The 23025-nt window shown below is 40.1% G+C and overlaps 2 protein-coding genes across 2 annotated transcripts in view; one reads left to right on the forward strand and one right to left on the reverse strand.

Moving 5' to 3' along the window:
* Positions 1-3163: 3163 nt before the first annotated feature.
* LOC105916733 (zinc finger protein 578) lies at positions 3164-7177 on the reverse strand. The gene is made up of 2 exons (XM_012851329.3): positions 6656-7177; positions 3164-4680 (listed from the first exon to the last, which is right to left on the reverse strand). Exons 1-2 carry the CDS (start codon positions 6945-6947, stop codon positions 3788-3790), a joined length of 1185 nt encoding a protein of 394 aa, XP_012706783.2. The 5' UTR covers positions 6948-7177; the 3' UTR covers positions 3164-3787.
* Positions 7178-9853: 2676 nt separating this feature from the next.
* tesk2 (testis associated actin remodelling kinase 2) overlaps positions 9854-23025 on the forward strand; it is a 47371-nt gene continuing 34199 nt past the window's right edge. Inside the window, exons 1-3 of the mRNA XM_012851330.3 lie at positions 9854-9973; positions 17323-17710; positions 20544-20663. Coding sequence (XP_012706784.2) covers positions 17600-17710; positions 20544-20663 — 231 coding nt within the window. The 5' untranslated portion in view covers positions 9854-9973; positions 17323-17599. The remainder of the gene's footprint in view (positions 9974-17322; positions 17711-20543; positions 20664-23025) is intronic.

Raw genomic sequence — 23025 nt, forward strand, 5'->3', positions numbered from 1 at the left:
GGGAAAAAACTGGAAAACACTGCCGACTTACCTTTCCGATCAGCAGCGGGACATTTGATGTTCTATAAAAACGCTCTGTTGAATCCACTGAAATGTGCCTGTATATATGTCCTAATGTGAAACTGAGGAAGTCTCAGCGTGTAAATGATTAAAGTTTTATCAAAATTACAGCATATGGGATTTTATAAACAGTCATTGAGAAGCTGTTGAGATTCAATGTGGTTCTTTTACAGATTTGTCTTTTTCTTACAATGATGGGAAGATGAGACGGTGAGTATGATGAGATGAGCAGAAATATGAAGGTAGATCAGGGGGTTTGAGTTGTAGGAAGTCACATGCTTGACTCTTTCAGAACATAAACTGGAATTAAATGCCCCATTTTAAAGGAAACATTGTGTCAATCTACACAAACGCGTTTAGAGCGACAGCCTCGACTTGCAGATGAAATATTTGTGGACGGCGTAGGAACCGGTCAAACCTGACTGGTCAATGAAAGCTTTGATAAACGTAACACTGATATAAATCAGATGCCTTAACCCTCAGTCATCAGGTCACAAACTACTTTTAGGGAAGAATAGGGATTCATTTGTGGTTCTTTTGTAAATTATTCCATAATTTTTAATCTGTTTAAGCATAGTAGTCCCTGTAATGGAGCATTTGAGCATCATTTGTAAAACTTCTAATGGTCATTATTTAGTTCTAACCGTGGACTGGTGTGAGAGAAACCACCTGTGTCTAAACACCAGTAAGACCAAAGAGATGGTGATCGACTTTAGGAGAAGACCCCCACCTCACTCACCTGTGAACATCCAGGGGGAGGACATAGAAACTGTGGAGAGTTTTAAATACCTGGGTGTTCACGTCAACAATAAACTGGACTGGACACATAACACTGATGCTCTGTATAAGAAGGGCCAGAGCCGCCTCCACCTCCTGAGGAGGCTGAGGTCCTTTGGAGTGAGCAGGCCCCTGGTTAAGACTTTTTATGACTCTGTGGTGGCCTCAGCCCTCCTCTAGGCTGTTGTCTGCTGGGCTCCTGGCAGCGCAGAGCGGGACAGAAAGAGGCTGAATAAGCTGGTGAGGAAGCCCACTTCTGTCCTGGGCTGCTCTCTGGACTCAGTGGAGGAAGTGGCTGAGAGGAGGGTGTTGTCCAAGCTCACATCCATCATGGACAACACCTTCCACCTCCTGCACCAGACTGTAGAGGAGCTGAGCAGTTCCTTTAGTGACAGACTTAGACATCCTGTCTGTGAAAAGGAGCGCAGGTCATTCATTCATTCCTGCTGCCATCAGACTTTACAATGCTGCACTATAACTGCAATGAATTGTGCAATAATTATTGTGCAATTACTATTTAATACCCTGTGCAATAATCCTGTTAAATAAGTGACTTCAGCTGTTATAGTTATCTCACTACCTCACTGTTGTTCCTTACCTGGTACCATTTTAATGTACGTCAAATCCATATGTATATAAGTCACCTTAAATCTCTTCATTTCTTTTTCTTTTTTCTCTCGATCCACTGCATATATGTGGACGCTGTATACACCTCATGCACCTTTTCCTCCGTTAGGCGCCTTCTTTTGATTATTGAGCTGATGTGACAAGTGAATTTCTCTACTCTGAGATCAAGAAAGTCTATCTTATCTTGTTTCTTGCTCAGACAAATACATAGAACAAGGGCTGGGTGATAAATTGATTTAATAGATTCATTTGAATTATAAAAGTTTTAAGATTTAATTTTTGGAAAATCTGGATTTTATTTAGCCAATGGATTTATTGGGCTTCCATAAGGAGAATAGCAGCAATGTTGAAAATATGTTTAGGGGGCTATATTGTCATAACAGTGTAAAGATGAAACTTTTTTAATCATAATACGAGGGACTTTAATTTATTAATTTACTTATTTTTAGTTTGTTAGTTTGAAGTTACACAGATAAAGTGAAACCTGTTCTTTGCAATTGCAGCAAATATTTTGTGTTATTTTCATTGTTTCCTACAGCATCTTGTTTCACAGCTTGTATTTAGTTTCACTTTGAATTAAGGTCAGCTCCCAGACGAAATGCTTGAAATAAAAGCAAGTTTCCTTTTCGTTTTTTTTGTGAAAGGAAAACGAGGAAAAAAAATTTATTAATCGAGTTTGGTATAATAAATTCAGAGGTTATCGCCCACATATAGCACACACTGAAAAGTCTCCATCTAGTTTTTATGGAAAAGTGAGCAGAAAGAGCCAGGAGTCCTGGTTGCCGTCAGCCATGCAGGCGACAGTGAAGCTGTGGAACGATTTCCTAATAAAAACTGGATCATTTCATTGTTTAACCTAATAAAACGCCTGATTAAACGTGTATGCTGAGTGATTCAATTACAGCCTCTGCTACTGTGGTTCAGCGCGAACTACTGGAAGCGTAGAGAGACGTCAAGCTTTATCATTTTCCTTTTCAACCTTTAATCTAAAGATGTTTATTCAGCGGGGGGAACGTTTGAAACGTCCTGCGTCCCCTCCTCATGCTCCCTTCTCTTCAGACTACAGGCTTTCTGTAGGATTGAGGTCTGGGACTGAGATGACGTGTAGAAGAAGGTGGATTTTGTCTGGTAAGTTATTTCTTTTAGTTTTTTTTTTCCATTGCTGAAAGACACAAATGAACCATTTTCAGTTTTCTGGCAGAGACTGTTAGCCTTTTAAAAAAAAATAATGATGACACTATTCAGGGTCCCCAAGGACTCTTGGAGCGGATCAGGCCCACAGCACCACAGACCCTCCGCCTTACTTCACAGTGTGTATGAGCTGCTTTTCCATGTTTCCTTTTTCGTTTAGCCTGCAAAGAAAGCTCATCTTACCATTGCACAAAGTTCCAGTTAAAATAAACTTCACTAGTTTAGATCTGTGACATGCTGGCATGTAGACGATGCCTAATGGTTGCTATGCACACGTTGTGAGCACAAGACGCCACTCTGCTGGATCATTATTATTTTTTGCCTCCCGTCTGTGTGAGTCAAGATAAATAGAAGTCATAATTCAGCTTTGTCATAGCTCCAGTTTTGCTTGGATGTCCTTATTGTAGCGAAACTCTGAACGGTCACGTCTGCCTTTAAGAGGCGTGAACTACTGCTACTAAAAATGTTTCCTAGAAACGCCGATCAACTTAGAAAAGCCAAGCAAGCATAAAATCAAAAAAACAGTACTTTATTGATAGTGATGCAGTTTGTAGCACTGCTGCTTTGCACCAAGAAGGTCCTGGGTTCAAATCCCCAGCGGAGAGTCTTTCTGAATAGAGTCTGCTTGTTCTCCCTGTGTATGTGCGGGTTCTCTCTGGGTACTCTGGGATCCTCCCAGGGACACCAGGAGTTGTGACCACAGTGAATTATTTCAGAATATAGGTTTTAATAAATAGAATGGTTATTTGTCCTGTCTGTCTCTGTGTTGCCCTGCGACAGACTGACGACCTGTCCAGGGTGTACCCAGTGACAGCTGGAGATCGGCACCAGCAACCCCTCATGACCCCAACAGGGATCAGCGTGTTAGAAAATGGATGGATTTGATAAATCATGATTAAATGTTAGCTTTTTCCTTAATGTTTTACAGTGACATTATGTAACTGCAGTAACAGACACATTTATCTTAAGGCTTCTTAGACATCTTAACCAGGGGAGCTAATAAATGCACCTAAGCGTTTGGACAGACTTTTAATCACGGTAAAATAATTAAATTTTGTCCCTACATCCCAAGGTGGTACTGTAAGAAAACCGGCTACAGCGTTTCAGTAACTCTGTCTTTGGTGCCTGTGGATTAAAGGTTTAGAGAGACGGCCTCCTTGTGCGTCCGTTGATGAGTGCGCAGGTTGCTCCTCTGGGAGAAGCTCTTGCCACACGCCTCACACGTGTACGGCTTCTCCCCGGTGTGAATCCGCTGGTGGATCTCCAGGTGGCTGACGCGGTCGAAGCTTTTGCCGCAGAACGGGCAGATGTACCACTTCTCCTTAACGTGCCGACTCGCCAGGGTTTTGTGCAACTCCGGCTCGTTTAAGACAAACAGCCGGCTCTCAGGGTTGAACGCTGACACGTTTTTAGTCCGCCGTTGTTTCTCTAACGGGAACCCGGCGGACGTTTGTCTGTCTGCGTGGCGGGACGTCGGCTGGCTCGGCTGTGATTGGCCGAACGCCCCCGGAGCTCTGGATTTGATCGAAGCACCTTGAAGCGTCCTGTTCTCCCCCGCGAGCCGATCGGGAAGAGTTGCCGGCGCCGGGTTGTCAAAGATGTCCAGAGAGTTTTGAATGAGCAAGATTTCCGAGTCCAGATGCTGTGAAAGCTGGTTTGGTTTCAAGAAGCAGTCGGGATCATCTTCCGTGTCGCTGTCGCCCGACATCCAGTACTGGGCCTCTTGTGGCACTTTAGCGGGTCGTTGGATCCGTTTCGCTTCGTTGCGAGCGGCTTTGCTGCTTCTGGGATTCAAATCCACTTCCTGCTCCACAATCTCAACGTCTTTGTCTTCCTCCAGCTTCACTACCGAGTCTTCTTTGTCTCCATCCTCAGCTTCACAGGCGTCCGGCTTACGCTGCTTTGCTGCACTTTGGTTTTCCTCCGCCTGAGCAGGCAGTGCGGCTCTGTTATTTCCCGACGAGTCCGTCTTATCCCGGAGGCTCTGATCTGGAGTCGACTTCTGGAGTGATTCTACCAAAGGCCCTGAAATGAAAAACAACGCAATTTCTCACATGGAACTGTCTAGATAATCTTAACGATAGGCCTTATATAGGACATTTTTGACCAATCTGTATAATCTGACCCAATCTGTATAATATGATTGAACTTGACTTTGTAAAGTGCCTTGAGATGACATGTTTCATGAATTGGCACTATATAAATAAAATTGAAAATTGAAATTGAATTAAATGTAAAAGAGGAACACAGAGGGTAAGCTTAACACGTCTGCTTTGATACAATGTGTCTGAATTTAAGACAAAATGATCTCGTACAAAATATGGAGAGAATCTTGACTTAAGTACCACCTAAAACTGATTAAACACACGATTATTTATCGTTCATTACAGAACTTCAAATCACATCTCAAAATCCACTTATTTAAACTTGCTTTTTCCTAGTATGATTTTTCGTATATTTCATATATATATTTTTTTGGAGAGTCTTTGAGTGTCCAAAAAAGTGCTCTATAATTTTGATGTATTATTTTTATTATTACTACTACGTTTTAAGCTGTAAAACTTAAAAAAATAATGCAGATGCATCTCAATTACTTTAAATATTACTGAGACGCTAATTGGTTTCAATAATCCAAAACTCATTTATATTCATAACATATTTCAAGAGTTTATTTCTGTTAATTTTGAAGATTGTGGTTTACGGCTAAATAAAAATCCAAAATTCAGTTTCTCAGAAAATGGGAATATCACATAATAGCAATAAAATAAGAATGTGCAACATACAGAAATGTCATGTGGCCTAAACAATCATGTAGAGGACTGCGGCGTTGACTTGCTCACAAGGTGCCGAGCACATCAATGAAAAGTTGAGTGGAAGGAGATAAGAGTGTGGTTGAAAAAGGGTGCAGAAGTAACTGGGATACACATCAGTCTTGAGAAGCAGGGGAAGTAAAAGCCATTAAAGAGTTTTAATGGGTTTTAAGATGTAAACTGAAGCAGAGGTTCAGTTCTTCATGAGCCACCAAAGATTTCCTCAACCGGACTAGGGAGAAACAGGACTGGACTGTTGCTCCGTTGTCCGGGGTCCTCGTTCCGAACGGAGGTGAACTTTGTATTTAATTTGCAAATCAATATTCCAGAGCCTGTAGAAAGAGCGGAGAGGCACAGAATCTGAAATCTAAGTTGTTTTAAGGCTCGTCTGAAATTCACACTGTCGGTGATTCGGAAATCATGTCATATGCTGGTTTTGGTCCACTGTGTTTGATCAAATTCAGGATTCTTTTTTTAGAGCATATCTCTACTGAAAACAAACAAAACTTTGTGAAAGAGCTTTCAAACTCCAGTCTCAAGGGGGCAATTCCCAAATCCGATCAAATCATTAGTTGATAAGGAGGACTGTAAAAATCACTGACACTCTGAGGAGGTAATTCAATCAATAAATGCATGTAAACATTGCAGTCATATATTAAAACCCCGTCTTTATCTCTTTTTTTAATGCAAACTAATTTTTTTGAAGAATCTGAATTTGGGGATTTTATCTGCTAAAAGCTAACACAAGCAAAAATAACAAATAAATTTTATAAGCAACTGCCGTGTGTGTAATGACCCTATGCATTAGTTTTACCATTTGAACTGAATTACAAAATTCCATTCAATTCAATTTTATTTACATAGCGCCAGTTCATGATAGATGTCAACTCTAGACACTTTCCAAAGTCAAATTCAATCAGATTATACAGATTGGATCAGATTATACCGACTGGTCAAAAAGTTTCCTCTCTAATGAAACCCAGCAGGTTGCATCAAGTCTTAACAAGCAGCATTCATTCAAAATGTTGTTAGATTACTGGATTACATTTGATTATATTCCAATTTGAGACACAGCTGCATTTAGCGTTGTAGCAACAACGTTTTCTTTAGTATGAAAGCTTTACAGTGTATAAAACTATGTAGTAAAAACACATTTCAAGGAACCCGTTGTTTTTAGCTACAGTTCCTACCTTCGCCGGCAGGTGGCGGCAGGTTATTCTGCTGCTCTCTCCGTGGTAAAGATGAGGACTTGTTAGCTTGAGAAAGAGCCGTGAAACGCTCGTTTTCCATCGACAGCAGCTTTCTGTTCAGGGCTTTAATTTCGCTCTCTCTCCGTAGGAGCTCCACCTGGACCACAGCGAAGCCGTCCTCCCACAGTTTGCTGACTTCCACGACGGCCGCCTTAGCCAGCCTCTCCATGATGGAGGCTAGCTTGCTCTGGAAAGCCACACAGTTGTTGTTATTGTTGGCGCTGTTAGCCATGTTGCTCCGGTCCGCTGCCTCCGGCAGCTGAAGCGACGTCGGCGGGCGTTAAGGGGGCTTTAATGTGCGAGGACAAATCCCACGGCGGCGGAAGAGTTCGCCTTAAAAGTTCACATTTGCTGATTTGAAGCAAAATCGTGGAAGTGTACAATAGAAACAGGAAACGGTCATGGTCACGTGACCAGGCTCTGCGGCGCTCTTGATTGGCTACAATCTCTGACAGGAAAATATGACGTCGCTGTAAGCTCGTTCACAGTACAAACATTTACTAAATTATTAAAAAAATAAGTAAAATAAAAACCAAAAAAATAAAATAAAATAAAAAAAATAAAAAATGTATTAAGTTATTTTGAGTTATAGTCTGTCGCCTCCGTCTATTCCTTTATTTATGAATCTATTGTTTTATCTTTTAGATATGTTGTATTATATATTTTATTTTATTCCAGATATGCCTATAATTTATTTTGTATGCACTGTTTTTTATAGCTGTTGGGACTGATTTACTATTGTCTATTCTTTGAATCAGTAATAATAATAATAAAAAGATTCTTACTGTAGACACATCTTTAATGACCTATAGATATAGATTGTTCCACATACTATATATACACACAATTGTATGAAAAATACAATAAGAAAATCTTGTTATAGCCGTTCTTATCCTGATTTTAATAAAGTATTTGCAAAGAAAATAAACAAATATATTGCACACAACAGAATAACGATTTCTTCTGTTTGTATCGCATTAGGCTGCGAACTTTGTTACTATTTTTGGGTTGCCCTACCTATTTTAATTATGCAATAACAGAAGGGCCCAATTTCTCTTGTTTTACTCAAAACAATGTATCTTTCCTCATTACAAAAATTTCAAAAATGTATTTTTTTTTTATTACTTGACCTTCTTTTATATTTATAAACTTTGTTGTTTTTGTTACTGGCACATTTTGTTTTGGAGGAGTAAGCACAGGAGTAACTGTGTATTTGTAAAGGTGTTATTGAACGCAAATTGATCAAAACCCACATATAAGACATATAGAAGTCAATTGTGTTTGCCGTGTTTCTCCACTAGGCGGGGCTGCGTTTCTACAATTTAGAAAAGAATGTTTACAAAGAAAAATAAATCCTTTTAAGGTAGACCATTTTGAGTCATGTCATTAAGAAATCACCAGCACGTAAAGGATGACAAGCCTATTGAATGAATACTCAAATAGCATTTTAATAGTCCGTTTACTGGTCAAGAAAGCCCCCATCACGTTTAACTGCCATCCTCCAGATTTCAAAGACGTGAACTAAATGGCCCTAAAAACAACAACTGATCAATCAGTCTTTATTCAGAGGGAACTTTTGATACACAATGCAAGCCACATAAAGTACTTTAGATAGCATGGAAAACTGAAGGCGATGACAAAACAAACAAATAATGAGCTAAAAATAAAAAAAAGAAATAATTCTGTAATTATGTAAATAATGGAAGTGGCCCTGTCTGACAGACGGTTTTAAGTTGAGGCAGACCTAAAATCTTTAAGAAGTATAGATTTATAGAATTAAAATTGACTTTACAAATGAGTAAAAATGATTCACTAACTAGAAACAAAAGATACAACGTACTGCTTTGTACTATGCTGAACAACTCATAAAAATAAACTGGAAGTTGGAAAATATACAACTAACAGCATCAGTGGCAGTTCCACACCAAATTTAGCAGGGGGGTGGGGCCAATCTTTTTTTCATGGAGGCACAGAACAAAAGATTGGGAAAAAAGCTAAACAGGCCAATATTTCATTGTGTAATACGTTAAGCGAGTCAAAGAGCCAATTATGGCTCTGAAACTGCAGGTTGCAGACCCCTGATCCTATGGCTGGAACTAAACGAAAACTTAATTTTAAAATTATTGTTAGAGTATCAATTGGTCCAAGTGACCAATCAGCTATGATATCTTTGCCAGCATATGTCATCGTAAGAAATTAATTTAATATTGTGTCTTTAGCATTTAGTTCCTATGCTTCACTTATCTGGAGCAAACTCCCAGAAATCATGCTGAAAAGTGCTGAAACCTTGAGTTCTTTTAAATCAAGATTAAAATCACATTTGGTTAGGATTGCCTTTGACTGTTAAACTGTTTTACTGAAACATCATTAGTTCAACTTTGTAGTCCAACTGTGTTTAATATTTGCTTTTAGTTTCTATTTTCCCTTGTTTTATTTTGTTTCCTCTCTTGTACATTTTATTCCAACTTGCTTTTATTCTGTTTTCATTTTCTTACATTTTATTCATGTAAAGCACTTTGCATTGTGTTTGTACTGAAATATGCTATACAAATTAATTTGCCTTGCCTTACAGGGGCCATAGCAGGGGCCAGGTTCAACAGGGGCGATGGCCCCTGTCTAGAACCGCCCCTGTTTTTTATTTTATTTATTTATGTGTTTTTTTTTTTTATCTCTTAATGAAATCAACTTCCTTCATTTACACCTCAATCAACACAAAACATACTTTTCCAACTTCGAACGCGACAAAGCAGCGCGCATTTCTGATTGGCTCACAGACGTGTCCGTCCAACGTGGGCGGAGTCACATCTGCGGGTGGGCGGAGTCAGAACTGAAGGTGGGCGGGGTCAGAACTGGGGGTGGTGGTGGTGGTGGGGGAAACGACTGAGCTGTCAAACACCGACAGTCGTTGGAAATATCCCAGGAGGAGCGGACAACAGCACCAGAGCGTTTCACCGACGTGTTGACAAACCACCGGGAGGCGCAGACGTCGTGTTAGACTTGCGGAACCCAGCGGCCGGATGAACGGACTTTGAAGCCGTCGCCCGGAGCAACTTGTTGTTAAGTGCGTGTGCTTGCAGGCTCTCCCTCGTCCGGCTAACGTGTGCTAGCTCTTCCCTTCGCTCCAGCCCTGTTGACAAAACGAAGCTAATTCGTCAGCTAGCTGCGGTGTTTCGGCGGTAGCCTTTTCTTTTTTTTTTCTCTCAGAAATGTCTCCGGGTAGAGACATGGAGAACATCCCGGACTGCTCCTGGAAACTAGGTGAGTAAAACTTTAAAACACCCAACAGGAACAAACCCGAATAATGGCTACTGCCTCCCAGTGTTTGTTTACATCCCCCTCCTCCTCCTCCTCCTCCTCCGCCGCCTCTGGAGTTTATAGTAAACGTTTAACAGGAATTAACCTAGCTACTAATGGGTTTTATTTCTATTCACCCGGCTCTTCCGTCTGTCAGTGGCATCCAGGTGGAGGCGGCTTTCTCTGCACACCGTCGCTGCTCCATCGGTCTGCGCATCGCTTGCCAACCCTTGGAGAATGGATGCCATGCGTCGCACACGCTTGCATGTCGTGGCTGTGTTGGCCACAGTTGGTTGTGGTCAGACAGCAGAGAGATAAACGTTTTGGGGGGTTTTCTGTGACGTCGCTCGTTTTTTTTCCTTCCTGTCTTATTGTTCATTTGTTGGAACAAACAGAAATCTAACGGATCACCAAAAATGTCGAAAGTGCTGCGCGGAAACGGTGTCAAAGGAGAGGCAAAACCGAGTCAGTTTTATTCATAAAGCACCTTCCCAACAAAAACAAAACAGCCCCTTCCAACAGACACAATTTAAATTACCTGTTGCCAAAATAATAATAATAATAAAAAAAAATCCAAAGATAATAAAATGTAAATAAGAGCAAGTGATAATAATTGTGTTCAGATTAGTTTTCAGCTAAAATGGGTTTTCGAGCATGAATACCTGTTCAAGGTCATGCCCCATCTTAAGCAGAGTTAAATAGAGACTTTGACTAGGACATTTATTATTATTATTATTATTATTATTATTATTATTATTATTATTATTATTATTATATATTTTTAAGCTTTGGACCGTGCAGAGTTGGTCATGCTAGCATGCTATAGAACATTTCCTGCTGTATAACAGGTGCAGAGCAGATTGGTCAGACTTGCCAGTTTTCGGCCAGCCTGTTAGTTATTGTTGAGTCATGAAAACTGACCTTGATTAAGGCAAGTTTGGCCTGCAGTTCTTTAGATGATGTTCTGGGTTAGTTATTGTAGGGAGTAATTCTGGGTGGTTGGCAAATCCCTGGATGGGCTCATATTAGTGTTCCATGCATTCTCTGTTTATGGCTAATGGCACAACAAGCTGTGCTTCAGTGGATTCCCAAAGCTCTAGAAATGGCTTTGTAACCATTAACAGGCTGATGGATGTCAGATCTGGGCAGGACGTGTTGTTATCTGAGATCCTGTAACCTGCTTCGTGTTGTCAGGCAGGTTCTATTTAAGCGACTTCTTGTTTCTACAGTTCTGGCAGGAATCAAACGTGGGAAATTTTACTCAGATTTTCAAGAAAATTTGAGTATAAACAGTTAATTCACAAATTCATAAGGGAGCAGTTGTTTTCTTTACACCTCGCTTTTTCAATTAAATTATAATTTTGCATCTACACTGTTTCTCTTTGCTTGTTACTTTACATTCTTTGTTGATTGAAACTTTCCGGCAGGAGAGTGAAACAAAAATCAGAAGATATCTGTAACGGGGTAAATGTTCTTTTTTCCTTTTACAACATAATGGAGTGAATAAAACTGTTCCTAGGAGGGATCCTTGAGGAACACCACAGTTTAATGCTGCTGTAGAGGAAGGGGAATCGTCCCAGCTTCACACTGGAAGGGCTTCTGGATAAACGAACCGGTGAAGGACGATGCCATGAATACCAGCTACGTCTCAGAGAAGATTGAATGAATAGGTTAATCGTCAGTAATAATCAGCTGCCCTCAACATCTAAACGTGTTTTCTGCTACTCCAAGACTCAAGGAAGTCATTCCAGGTTTTAACTGAGGCAATTCAGCGCCGCAACACTTCCTGAAACCTGACTTGAATCTCTTCTTTATCATGTTGGCATTTAAAAATCGAAGTAGTCGAGCGTACACAGTTGCAGCTGGGAAATTGGTCTGCTGGTATTTGAATCTTTGCTCTAAACTATTTGCTGCAGCCTTAACGTCATAACGTCACTTAACTTGTGATTTATTGACGACGTGTCCCATTAGCCTGTAATCCGCCAGGACACAGCTGGATGGCTGCGCAGCGCCCTTCTCCACCCACTCCCACAGTGTTTGGCCCGGGGCTGCTTTGGTGGGATGCCCCATCTGTTTTGGAGTATCAGCAGGCCACATTTTACACACAGAAAAGAGGCAGCCTTTACATGTCCACCCTTTTCCACCCAGTGTCCCCTTTTAATGTGGTATTTTAAATGCAGGCCGTTCGAATACAAAGTCAGCGGGGTATAGTTTGGAAACAAATGTAGTAATCAACATGGGTGGCTTTTCTCTATTTGTATTTTATCACTTGCAACATCACTGAGGGTTATTATAGATGTAAAAAAAAATATGGGTTTGTGACATATAAGCTTATTTTGCTTGCTTGTTTGTTTCATTACATGAATTCCTCGTCACTGGATCTTTGCCAGTATGGAAAAGGCTAAAACTTTCCCTGTGATTTTTTGTTTTTTGTTTTTTTGCAGTCTCTTCAGACCAGGGGTCTGCGGAGCCGCATGTGGCTCTTCAGGCCCTTTTTGGTGCCTTTTAATAACTAAGTGGAAAATAACGGAGCGGGGTTTGTTAATATAAAGCTAGAAATAGCTGCATTAAGTACCCTTTTCCGCCAATTTCTGGATGTGATTTCCACAACAGAATGGCACTAAAAGTGCAAGGAAGAATTTCTTTTACAAAAACCATTGTTTTTGTCACTGTGCTGGTTTTTCCATATTCCCTCAGTTTGGAGGAAATCATATTCTTTCTCTTGTAAAAGTTTAACGTTTTTCTTAGTCTTAAAGCTTAAAATTTCAACAGTAAAGCATTCAATTTGATAAAGTAATCATTTATTAAACTTGATAAGTTGATTTTTTTTTTTTTTTTTTAAGGTCTCATAGGTGTTGGAGCACTAGGTAATGTTTACGCTGCAGGATGAGGGCTAAATGGCCCTGGATTGTAAAAAGTTGCTGACTCAGTAGTCATTTATCCCATTATGTCCATTTATTTCTCTCTTCTAATTGCGTAAAACATCACATCTTTGTAGTAGTAAGAACACAAAGAGTTAAAATGATCCCTATGTTGTAGTGATTATTGGTGGGGAGATGCTACTATGAAAGGCTATAATAAAACAATTAAAAGTGGATATTTTTAATATAAAGACGAAAAAAATGCAAACCTCATTCTAGCCCCACAGTCTTAAATGATGACGGAGCATTTTGACTCTTATTCGTCTCCCCGTGGAGTTGTTTACATGCAGAGCTGCAACATTTAGCATTAGTGCAATAAGGATGTTTGCTTAAATTTTTTTAATTTATCTCAAGTTCAGAACGCCTTGCAAAAGTATCGCTTTAAACCCTTTTCACAGTTTATCTGGTTACATCAGTGTGTCTTAGTGGCCTGTCCAGGGTGTACCCCGCCTCTTGCTCGCGACCCCATTAGGGATAAAGCGAGTAAGACAATGGATGGATGTATCTTAGTGTAATTAAATGTAATAAACTAAATCAAAGGTTGTTTTTGTACCGGACGGTGAAGGTCCAACCCGATCTAAAGTCTTTCTTCCAGGATTACGCTATAGTCTATTTTCCCTTTCCTGTCCCTGCTGAGGAAAAGCATCCCCACAGCATGATGCTTCCACCTCCATGTTTCACAATAGGAGTGGAGTCTTGTGCGGGTTAGTTTTTTTTTTTAAAGATATACATTGTTTTAAACTGCTTTAATTAGCCGACAGCCGTCTAGATCAGCGCTGATTCTGGTGGAGCCCAAGACGGCGTAGTGAAAGTCTGGTTGGCAAATCAGTGCGATGAAAAGGTCTCAATAGCATCAGCTTTCGTCACATAGCTTAATGCGATTGCTGCTCAGTTAAATGTATGACTTCATTCATGTTATTCTAACCAAATGCTGTTTGCAGGTCTGGTTTATTTCCAGAATTACTTTAAGATTCCAGTTAGTTTATTTTTGCCACACAGCTGGATTTTCAGTCTTTTTGAAGGGTTCCAGCAGTGCTGGGTGAAAGTTAATATCTTGCCCTAAACCTGAAATAATCCTTATTTAATCAAATTTTCTGACCCTCTACAGGAGCCTTGAGTTGATACGAGGTTCTACCCGCTTGGTGCTTTGATTAAAGAAATGCCACAGTTTAATAAACATATGCATTATAACTGCTTTCATTTGAAACAGAAAACCCAACATGACTTCTAGTGCTGCTGAAATGTGTTGTTAAAGTTCAAGTAATGTTGCCTGTGCAGGTTTATTTTTTATTCTCATCTTAATTTTTATAATTAAACACACACATGCTGCCTGTAGCTTGCCACTGTTTGATTGGCTGCATCCCAACAGGAAGATGCTGCCACTGTCATGTTTTACTTTTTCATTTTTTCACACAATAATGGTCTTTCTTATTTATTTATTTATTTTTGCAATCAGAAATGTTGAGGTTCTGTCTCGCAAGCGGCTTCTTTCAGCCGACTGACCGGCAGTGCGCAGCAACAGGTGGAAAGGGGCAGGGACTTCTTTCATTCCAGCAGGTGTTTTCTCATTAAAATGACTTTAAACTATAGCTACAACATGTTGGCACAACTCTGGGGGTGGGGGGTGGGGTTAAACCACTGAGCTATATTATACACTAGAGTGCTAATCGCCCGCTGTTAGAACGAGTCGCTTTGAAGCCACCAGCCGCCATATTGGTACTCCCTATTTTCCTCCAGTAACTAGGGAATATGTGCGCTACAGCATCGAATAACGAGGATTTTCTCATGTTCAGGGGGGGCTTAAAACTTTTAAAATGTCAAATGCCATATACTTTTATGTTATGTTCTTAAACTATCAAGTACTGAGAAAGTCATGTGCTGAATTTTTTTGCATTTTATTTATTTAAATATACATATATAACATTTATAAATATATAAATAACAACATATAAAAACATATATTTACATATATGTATACATATATATATATATATATATATATATATATATATATATATATATATATATATATATATATATATATATATATATATATACATAGCTACATATACAAATATTTATATATACATATATTTAATATGAATAACATGTAAAATATTTCAGCACCTAATTTCCTAGTAGTTGACAGTGTTAGTACATTCACTGACTGTAGAATTACCTGTGAAACGTTTTCCCACAGCCAGAAAACTGCTTGTTATTGCAACCAAATCCTATGGGATTCTGTGAGAGTAGGGAGTAGCAAGATGGCGGCCAGTGACTTCAGTTTTTCGGCAAAATCAGCACTCCAGTGTATTATATAGCTCAGTGGTTTAAACCCCTTACGTTTTAGAAAACTCGTATAACTTGATGCCGTTAACAGCGCCGAGCCTAAAGTACAGGTTAACGAGCACTGATGGGTGCGTTTGCAGGAACGAGTGTTCAGGCATGACCTCATGTTTGGTTAAAAAGAAAAATGAAGGTTAGACGGCTTGATGTGGAAGTGTGAAAACAAAATCTCTTCCTGGCTGCTGCTGCTGCACAGCGTTATGAATAAAGAGTGAGCTAATGTTCTGCATGCTGACCTATTCTGGTCTGCTCGCTCACTAGAAGCGTGTCTCCGCTTCTGCTTCTGGATCGCAGCCTTTCAGTACATGGGCAGGGCGGCTCAGGCCTGGTGCTTTGGGCTTGTGTTTTTCTTGGCACGTGCAACATGTTTTTGTCTGCCGTACCCTATTAGCGAGGCTGAAAATGAAATGTCATTGATAAAATAAATACTTAAAAAAAAAGCAAAAAAGAGGTGGGAAAGCCTTGTAAGGGAATGACTGGGACAGGAATGGGTCTAGAGGAAGTCTGCTGGTTTTTGTAGTTCTGTTAATGTTTTGGATTGGAGCCACTTGTGTCAGAGATTAAACGCCTGAGTTTCCACATATTTTCTTTTCAGCCGTGCGTAATTAGTCGTTATTACATATCTTAGGAATGCTGAGCACAAGTGCTAATGTCAGCGGCACGAGACACGAGTTGGCAACGCTACACAAGTTAGTTAAATTCTTTTCAGAAAAAATAAATAAATCTCCATCATGTTCCCTAATAGGGAAATTGTGTTTAAAATCGAACTTTTTGCATATTAACATTTACTCTCGCTCATAATATCTGAAGGAAAGATGAGAAAAGCACCGATAAGGCCGTTATGCCCCCTGGCGATTCCCTTGGGTTTTCCTTCAGTTCTGAGCTTCGAAATTAAAATTTTGATTCCCCAATTCAGTTTAATTTTTCTATTTTTACTTTCTTTGCAACAAAACAAGGATCAATAATATTGCAAGTCATTTGATGGACCTAGCAGTTCTGAATCCAACAGAAAATGAAGCAATTAGAAGATTATCCCTGATTATTTATCACATATATGTCTTCAATGGCTATTTAATTTTGGTTGAATTAAAAAAAAAGTACATCAAAGTTTAATTCATGAGCTCAAAGGTAGATGGGCTCATGGATTAAACCTTTGGGGAAATCTTAGTTTGAATTAATTTAGTAAATAGGGAAAAACGTGTCCAATTATATAATGGTAATATACATATTAATGTTATTTTCGCAAAGAAATCAGGATAAATTCTCAAAGTGACCAAATTGGCAACCATTTAAATTTTGATTTACTTTATATGCTGAAATAGCAAACAGCAAATGTTGCGGAAATTGGTTCTGATGTGATTTATTTCAAAACAATTTATTTAATTTTAGGACGAAAATGTCAATTTAAAGGATATTTCTCCCATACTCATGTCGTGATGCGGATATTTTGCATGCTGGTTCTCTGGCCTGGGGCATGTTGGGAACTTTTCTCTATTAAAGCTTTCCACTCCTCCTGCAAAACAAATAAACTTTAAACTTCTTGAAAGTTTGTTTGTGATACATTAAGTCTTGGTTTAACAAAATCAACATATTTAATTATGCAAAGAGATGTTTTCAGCTCTATATTAAAATAAAAGAAGAGGTGTTTTTCTCACAGCAGTCTGTGGTGTTCAGGAAATGAATTTAAAGCCTGGCTCCGTTTTGGTGAACTAAAGAGTAATTTATAATAATAATATAATATGAAAACCATTTTATTTACTGTCAGCACAAACAACATGCTTCAGCCACAGACTTCCCTTCCTGATTGTTTTTGGACCCATTTGACTGGCTGAAGGGTCCGAAACCGGAACTATTTCTTGGCTTAAATCCCAAAATTGAGCAATTATTACAACTATTATGTTTGAGCCTGATGAACAACAGTGACTTTTATCAATCCTGACGTCGGTCTCTCTATGAAAGTTGTTTAAAAAACTCCTCCTGGTGATCTTAGAAGCCCACTGATTATTTAATGTCTGTTCTTTTTTTTTTTGCTTGTTTTTTCTCCAGCTCTTCACGGATTAACGAGCATGTGAAGGTCTGGCCAGCGAGCAACCGGACCGGCCAGTAACCCTTCAGGGGACGAGAACAGGCGCATCCAAAGCAAACAAAAGCACCTGAAGTCTATGCGTGCGACATATTTCCTACCACGACACAAACTGAACACACACCGTGCTGCCGTGAAACCCTCGGCGCCGTCAGGACAACCTGTTCCTCTTGACATGTGGGTACATTACAGAAAAAGGCCCATATTACCCTCTCTGGTATCGCCGTCTTTCACATCGCCATGGACCGGAATAAACGCAACTCTATCGCCGGGATCCCAACGTGGCCGGAACGTGTCCAGGAGGACGGGGCCGGAGGCGTAGGAAACTGTGAGATGGGCCCGCCTTCACAGGTCAGTTTGTGACGTTGGCTGCAGGCACGCCAACGCCTGACCATTAGTTTGTTGTTTCTTTCTTTTATTGTCAGTTCTTAAAGTCCCAGTAATTATTCTTTACCCATCCCACTGGTACTTAAAGGTATACTATGCAACCGGGGTTGATTTTCCAGCGAGGCTCCCCCCAGAGGGCGAAAGTAAAAGTGCACTGTCGTAAAGATGCTCAGCTGTTCTGGTTTCTCCGTCAAGCCAGGCGCGGTTGTTTTGAGCTTAGCAGACAGGCGAACGCAACGAAAAGTGGAAAAAACGGCAGTACAAACAATGACTAACACAGTGAAAGTATGAACATCAGGGTTTCCTGCAGCGCTATCTTGGCGAGGCGGCCGTCTCGCCAACATTCAATAAATAAATAAATAAATAAATAATAATAATAATAATAATAATAAAACTCGATATGCTTGCATGTTTATTTGACGTTAACACGTGGTTCTTTGTTGCTTTCGCGCGTGCATATAGTGAATGGCAGGGCAAAAACACATGGAGTTCTCGCCGTAAAGCAAGACCGACTCTCGTGGTCTTGCACGAGACTTCTGAGCCTGTGAGTGTGGGCCGAGGACTCCTGCACGGTATTTCCCCCACAGACCACCAGGGCGGCCGAGAAAACCTTTGTTCGACCTGAAATGACTCATTTAATCATCCATAATGGTATGGAACACATTAATTAATTGAAAGATGTTGCATAGTATGCCTTTAAAGGTGCATTGCACTCTTGTTCAGACCGTTTGAACTGTTGTTCAACTTATTGAGGCGTTAACGAGAGAACACCGCGACTGTTTCAGAAGATGTAACACAAGAGACCAGCAACAAGCGCATCTCAGACCCCAGACAATATTATAATATGTATTTAAAAAATGTCTAGTGCGATGAGAAAGGGCAAACTTGGAGTCTGATCTGCGATTGCATAAGAGCAGAGTAAATATCGGGGCAGTTCTCAAGTAATGGAGGGAGCGCTGTTCTGTCCTGCTCTGACTCCTTATTGCAGCACATTTCACCACCTCCATGCCAGCAGCAGCTATTGCAGCACTGTTGGCTCTACTCACTGAATTGACACTGCTTTCCTGTAAAGCATTAATTCAAACCTGCATTATTTTTTCCAACTATTGAAATTGCTCCACATGCAGCTGTCTGTGAGACTGACTGCAGAAATAAAAAGGCAATCGCGGCTCCCTCAAGACACCGGAGAACGAGGAGTGCTTTCACGGTGAAGTAGCCAACTACAGAAGAAAGACGAGAAGTTGCTTTTTTTTTTAAAAACGAATAAATCAGTGTAGTAGGGGTCTGAGGAGTTGCTGGCAACTGACCGAGAGAGTCAGCCTCCTCAGAAAATGAAAATGTCTGTCTTTTGCCTATCGCAGCTGCTTTTGTTATCAAGAGCAACGCGGACCTTTGCGATCGCTGAGCGGACCGGGCAGAGCCAGCAGGCCAGGCCACCGTCGCTCTGCCCCGCCGTTATTGACCAACTAAAAGGTCGATAGGGTTTTTCCCCTAAAAAATTTACCATTGACTCAATAATATATTGTTTCCATATAATATTATAAAGCAAAATAATGTTTCCGCCTTTCTTACCTCATGCGTGTGCAGGACACTGGTGTCATTTTAACTTGTTGCCAGAGGGGCCAGACGTCAGCAGAAATCCTGGAACTTGTACCTTTTTAATGAATTTAGTGAATGCCTCAGCCTGTCTAGTGGGATAAAGGGCAATGATCTTACTATCAGCTTCTAGTCACAAAGCTACGGTTGATAGAAAGGGGGAAGTATAATTATAATATATGAAGTCCTCAAGGTTTTGTGTAACTGCACTAAGTAAACTGAAATTGGGTCAGTGCTTAAGGATTGACGGGGTCCGAGGTTTTCAACCTACATCCCTTCCGGTGGCTCTTTACCACATTGACTCTTAATTGGACCAAACATTAATTAGAAAGGAGCAAACTTTTGCTGTTCTTTCTACTGCTTTCATGTGAAATCTAGAGTTTCATGCAACTAAACGCTAAGTAAGAGATTTTTTTGTTCATTTAGTCCTTTTTGATTTATAACAATTATTAGAAGTGGGTTATCTGTTTTTCTTCATTTTGCACAAAACTCAAGTTTGCATGATTTGACTTAAAAAGTTTTTCTCTAGTTGTAAAGCTATGATCTTTTCTTTTGTTCTCAAGCCTGGAAATTGAAATAAAACAAATAATGCTTATTTTATTTTACAATGAAACAAACAGGATTGATATAATGTAAAAAAAATAGGGCTGCACGGTATTAGAAAGTCATGCAGTGGCTCCATTATAGGTGAATGGTTGCAGTGACATCAGTTATGATAAAGCCACATTTTTCAGGAGGACTACATTCCACAGGCTGAATGTCTCCATGCAAACCCTGAACTCATGAGAATTTGAATACATTAGCAAACAATTCTTGCATATTATTTATTTTTTTTTTTTAAAAAGGACACACACATGTGTTGGTAGCAATAGCACATTATAATTCACTCAAAACAGGAAAAAAAGGGATGCTCTGAATCCGATACCTGCCGCCGCCTGGAAGAGATTTAAACGTTCGACATAAACGTCGAGAAAGAAAACAAGCCCCGTATAATAAAAAAAATAAGAACAAGAGGCTGCATTGTGGCGTTTGTGTTAAATATGCTCCAGTCTATGTATTTCTCTCTAATTTTCTACCTCTGTTGCCATTTATTTTCAGGGTTTATCATGAAGCAATAAGCTGTCATTAAGCAGAAAAAGTTTGGAATTCAGATCATAAACGTGATGTCGTGTTTTCACCTGCTTGGTCTTGTTTCATCCAGGTGGGCAGGGTGTGTCCGTCCTCCTACAGAGCCCTCATCAGTGCCTTCTCCTGTCTGACACGCCTCGATGACTTCACCTGCGAGTGGATTGGCTCGGGGTTTTTCTCTGAGGTCTTTAAGGTGGGTGGAGATCTGAAATTACCTCCTTCTTTATCTTCTCTGAAGTTTTTCTCCCTTCATGCTGCACCTTCAGATCCTTTTGGGTTTTCCTCCCATTTCCTCTCGTTTCTTTTGTGTTCACACATCATCACCCCATCCAGAAAGTTACAAAGGTAATATTAGCCCCATCTTATGTCTACTTTTATGTGACATTGCACTTATTGTGTTGGCATATCATGAGGAGAAAAGTGGGGAATTACATACTTTTTAAAATGATTAAACTGTTAAACCAAACAATTTTTTTTATTTTGGTTCTGTGGAGCTAAGATGCTTAGTGAGTGGAAAACTTGCTTAAACACAATTTCACAGCTATAAATGCACTTTTATTTTATTTCTTTTTTTTTTTTTGGTGTGACTTTAACTTAAATCAGACTTGTTTTTCATACATTCATTGCCCTCCATGACTGTTATTGTTACACTTGGTAACGATGATTTAATAAAAACATTAAAATAATCTCACAATCAGCAATCAAGAAAAAAATCAAACCTTTTAATTGCAGAAAACTACTAAAATAATTGTGCAAAACTTGCTGGCCCCTCCAATAATTCTTATGAAATAAATGTAACTCCAACATTTTTAAAATAAAGTTTAAATGAATAAAAATAGAGAAATGGCCTCCTGTAAAATACAGGAAGTCATGAAGTAATCTAAGCCACTCTACAAAATGGGAAAGACAGCAAAACACGCCATTCAAGAAAGGCAAATGTGTGTTCATCCTCAAAAGTCAGGAAATGGCTGTAGCACACTAGCTAATAATCTTGTTAATATAATTATTTTAGAGCAATATTTAAAGCACAGTGAGGATTATTATAACAAACATAACAAAAAAAAAAATTCTCCAAAACCCAATGCAGCAAAGTCTCCACAACAACCACTGGACCGTCTACACGCTAGCTGGTTGTAGAGCTGCACAGTATATTTAATTACAATATAAATATGTATTGTACTCAGAAAAGACTGTTTGGTAAACTATTAAACTGAAGGTTTTGTGCATTAATGTTCTGCACACCAATAATGGGAGCTGGATGGACACAGGACCGCCTGAACAACGGCAGTTTAGAAGATAAACCAGCAGCTCCTGTTGGACTTTTTGAGTATCTGTAGGTCAGGTCAGGTCCTAAGAAAGGTTTGTTCATAGGAATGAGTGATTCACAGCAGAAACGGTGGTAACGAGACAGCTGAGGGGAGGCAGTGTGGTGGAAATAAGATAAAAGTCACACAAAAATTGACCTCTAGGCAAAAAAAAAAAAGAAAAACACCTTCATTCCAAGACCTAAACCCTGCAGAAAACCGGTGGAGTAGGTTTAGGAGACTGGAGCAGATGTAGGACTCTGGTTACCTGACTCCGCCAGATGGATTTGCTCCGCATATCCATCTGGAAACCTTCCGTTGAAGTAACTTTGGGAAGGGGCGAAAATACTGGTTAGCTGATTGGCCTATGTTGGTGATAGACAGGCCAAATAAACCAATCAGATCAACGAAGCATATGACGAAGCGTACTAACAGAGCGACGATGAAAACAACCACAAGCCAAGCTAGTCTTGCTGCTGCAGGTAAAGGCTCGTTAGTTCAGCAAAGAAATACTCTGTAATTCCGATAAAACTTGCTCGATGGCCACGCTAACGCTAGTTTCATCGGCTGAAGCCGCCATGTTCTTTAGACTGAACTGTCTCGCTTCTCGTTGCGTCACACCTCAACCCGCCTCAAAGCCAACGCTGATTGGACGTTCGTTTGGTGAACGGCTCCAAATTTTCTTTAACGGAAAGTAGCCAGACTGATCTGCGAGTGAAACCTTGAAAGCTCGCGAGATCAGGATGGTCTCACGAGGCTAGGACTCTGGATGGTCTTGAGAGATTGTGCAGAGGTCAAAGATATCTATCTATCTATCTATCTATCTAGTAGCTATCGAGCGAGCGAGGGAGCGAGTCGAGCTAGGTGAGCAGCGAGCGAGCGAGCGAGCTATCGAGCGAGCGAGAGACTAGCTAGCGAAGCGAGCGAGAGAGAGCGAGCGAGCGATGAGCGAGCGATAAGCGAGCGCGATGCGATCGCGAGCGCGAGAGCGAGCGCGAGCTGATCGCGAGCAGCGCGAGTCGAGCTCGATCGAGAGAGAGAGAGCTATCTCTATCTATCTCTATCTATCTCTATCTATCTCTATCTATCTATCTCTATCTATCTATCTATCTCTATCTATCTCTATCTCTATATCTATCTCTATATCTATCTCTATCTATCTCTATCTATCTCTATCTATCTCTATCTATCTATCTCTATCTATCTATCTCTATCTATATCTATCTCTATATCTATCTCTATATCTATCTC

The sequence above is a fragment of the Fundulus heteroclitus genome, chromosome 6 (assembly GCF_011125445.2).
Source record: "Fundulus heteroclitus isolate FHET01 chromosome 6, MU-UCD_Fhet_4.1, whole genome shotgun sequence".
In the NCBI taxonomy this organism is placed as follows: domain Eukaryota; kingdom Metazoa; phylum Chordata; class Actinopteri; order Cyprinodontiformes; family Fundulidae; genus Fundulus; species Fundulus heteroclitus.